The sequence below is a fragment of the Trematomus bernacchii genome, unplaced genomic scaffold (genome assembly GCF_902827165.1).
Source record: "Trematomus bernacchii unplaced genomic scaffold, fTreBer1.1, whole genome shotgun sequence".
Classification (NCBI taxonomy): Eukaryota; Metazoa; Chordata; class Actinopteri; order Perciformes; family Nototheniidae; genus Trematomus; species Trematomus bernacchii.
Window position 1 is genome coordinate 48,310 of NW_022987693.1, and position 1,691 is coordinate 50,000.

The following is a 1,691-nucleotide window of genomic DNA, read 5'->3' on the forward strand; positions in this document are numbered from 1 at the left end:
TCACTGTGTTCCCCACAGAACAAATCTCCCAACAAAGCTTTAGTTAATCAGTGAACCGTCAACAATAGGGACTGTTTAAGGCGGTCTTTGTGAGCCTCGTCCGGCAGTTTATTTTAAGGGATGTTGGCATTAATTAAGTGAAGATCGAGTTACAGTGAGGTTATTTTAAAGAACACGAGTGTGTTGGTACCGGCTGAAGGGAGGAAAGAGTTAAATCTTTCCATGTTAGTCAGGAGGAGGAGGTTCGGGGGGAGGGAAGTCCACGTTTTTTCTATTGATAGCCTTTATTCCCCCATTTATCCTGCAGAGAGACGACCTGAAACAGAATGGAGACACAACTGTGAGTTATTCTTTATGTTCCAGGAGAGAAAGGGTTTGCATCACTTATCAACCTGCAGCCTTACGTTGTTAGTGAAGATCTGAATACTGTGAAGGCTTCTCAGTCTGCTCTAACAAGGACTTATAGCTTATAGCTCTGTTTAAGGGGGGGGGGGGCATGCATCTTAAACATTACGTTCAATTCAAGGCATTGGATTGAGAGACTTAGTGGTGTTTGTGTGAAGTCTGCACATTGGGTGTTAATCAAGGAAGGCATTTGAAAGTGTTTACAGTTTTAAGCAGAATTATTATTTTCATGGTAGATTTCTTGAATTACTTGAAATTCTCCAATGAGAAAAAAGCTGCTTTTGTGAGGATAGAAAGTAGAAAACGATGTGACATTGAAGATGTGCATCATTTCTCACTAGGATCTAAACTCTCCTCTAGATTTCAACTTAGTTGATCTTCTGAATGTATTCTCCCACATGTGAAACACCTCGGTCTGACGTTCTGAAAGGACAGATAATATCAGAAAAGCTGCCGAAAAATTACATACATATTTTAACAAACTTTATTTTACTTTCTTTGTCTCCAATTAAAAATGAGACAAGTTAAACACTGGCTTTCTGCTTAGAGGTATCTGTTCCCAGTTTGGGATAGGTCTATGATCTGTGCTAGAAAACAGTCAAAAGGTTTGTGGGTTAACATTGAATTGAATTGTTGTCTTGCAGAAACACATTTCTAGACATCGTCCTAAACGTCTGTTATTGTCTTCTGTTTACAGCTAGCTGTGCTGTGATTGGCTGATCTCTGACATCAGTATCAAGATGGCATTTTACAGTGTTTACAGTTTTGAGCAGAATCATTGTTTTACATTTTAGACAAGATTTCGTGCACCAACCAGATTTTCAAAAATGGTGAACTTGACAAAAAAGCTGCTTTTGCGAGGTTAGAAAGTAGAAAACTATATAAAAATGTGCATCATTTCAAACTCTCCTCTAGATTTCCACCTAGTTCCTTTTCTGAATGTATTCTGCCACATTTAAAACACCTCGGTCTGACGTTCTTAAAGGACAACAAATATCAGAAAGAAAAGTTAAATATTTAAACAAACTTGAAAACGTAAAGTTCAATATTCCACTCTGCTTAGAGGTGTCTTTGTCCACAGTGTGGGATAGGTCTATATCAAAAAGGATTGCCGGGTATTATTTGTTTTATTGTAAGAAACACATTTCTAGACATTGTCCTAAACGGCTGTTATTGTTCTCTGTTTACAGCTAGCTGTTCTGTGATTGGCTGATCTCTGACATCAGTGTAAAGATGGCCCACCTCTTCCTCGCCAGTAAGATCTCCATGCTGGACGCCAAGATACC

The 1,691-nt window shown here is 38.7% G+C and overlaps 1 protein-coding gene across 1 annotated transcript in view; it reads left to right on the forward strand.

Annotated features, from left to right (window-relative positions):
- Positions 1–302: 302 nt before the first annotated feature.
- LOC117489209 (transmembrane protein 100-like) overlaps positions 303–1,691 on the forward strand; it is a 1,827-nt gene continuing 438 nt past the window's right edge. Inside the window, exons 1-2 of the mRNA XM_034138382.1 lie at positions 303–340; positions 1,596–1,691. The exon at positions 1,596–1,691 is cut by the window's right edge and continues 438 nt beyond it. Coding sequence (XP_033994273.1) covers positions 1,639–1,691 — 53 coding nt within the window. The 5' untranslated portion in view covers positions 303–340; positions 1,596–1,638. The remainder of the gene's footprint in view (positions 341–1,595) is intronic.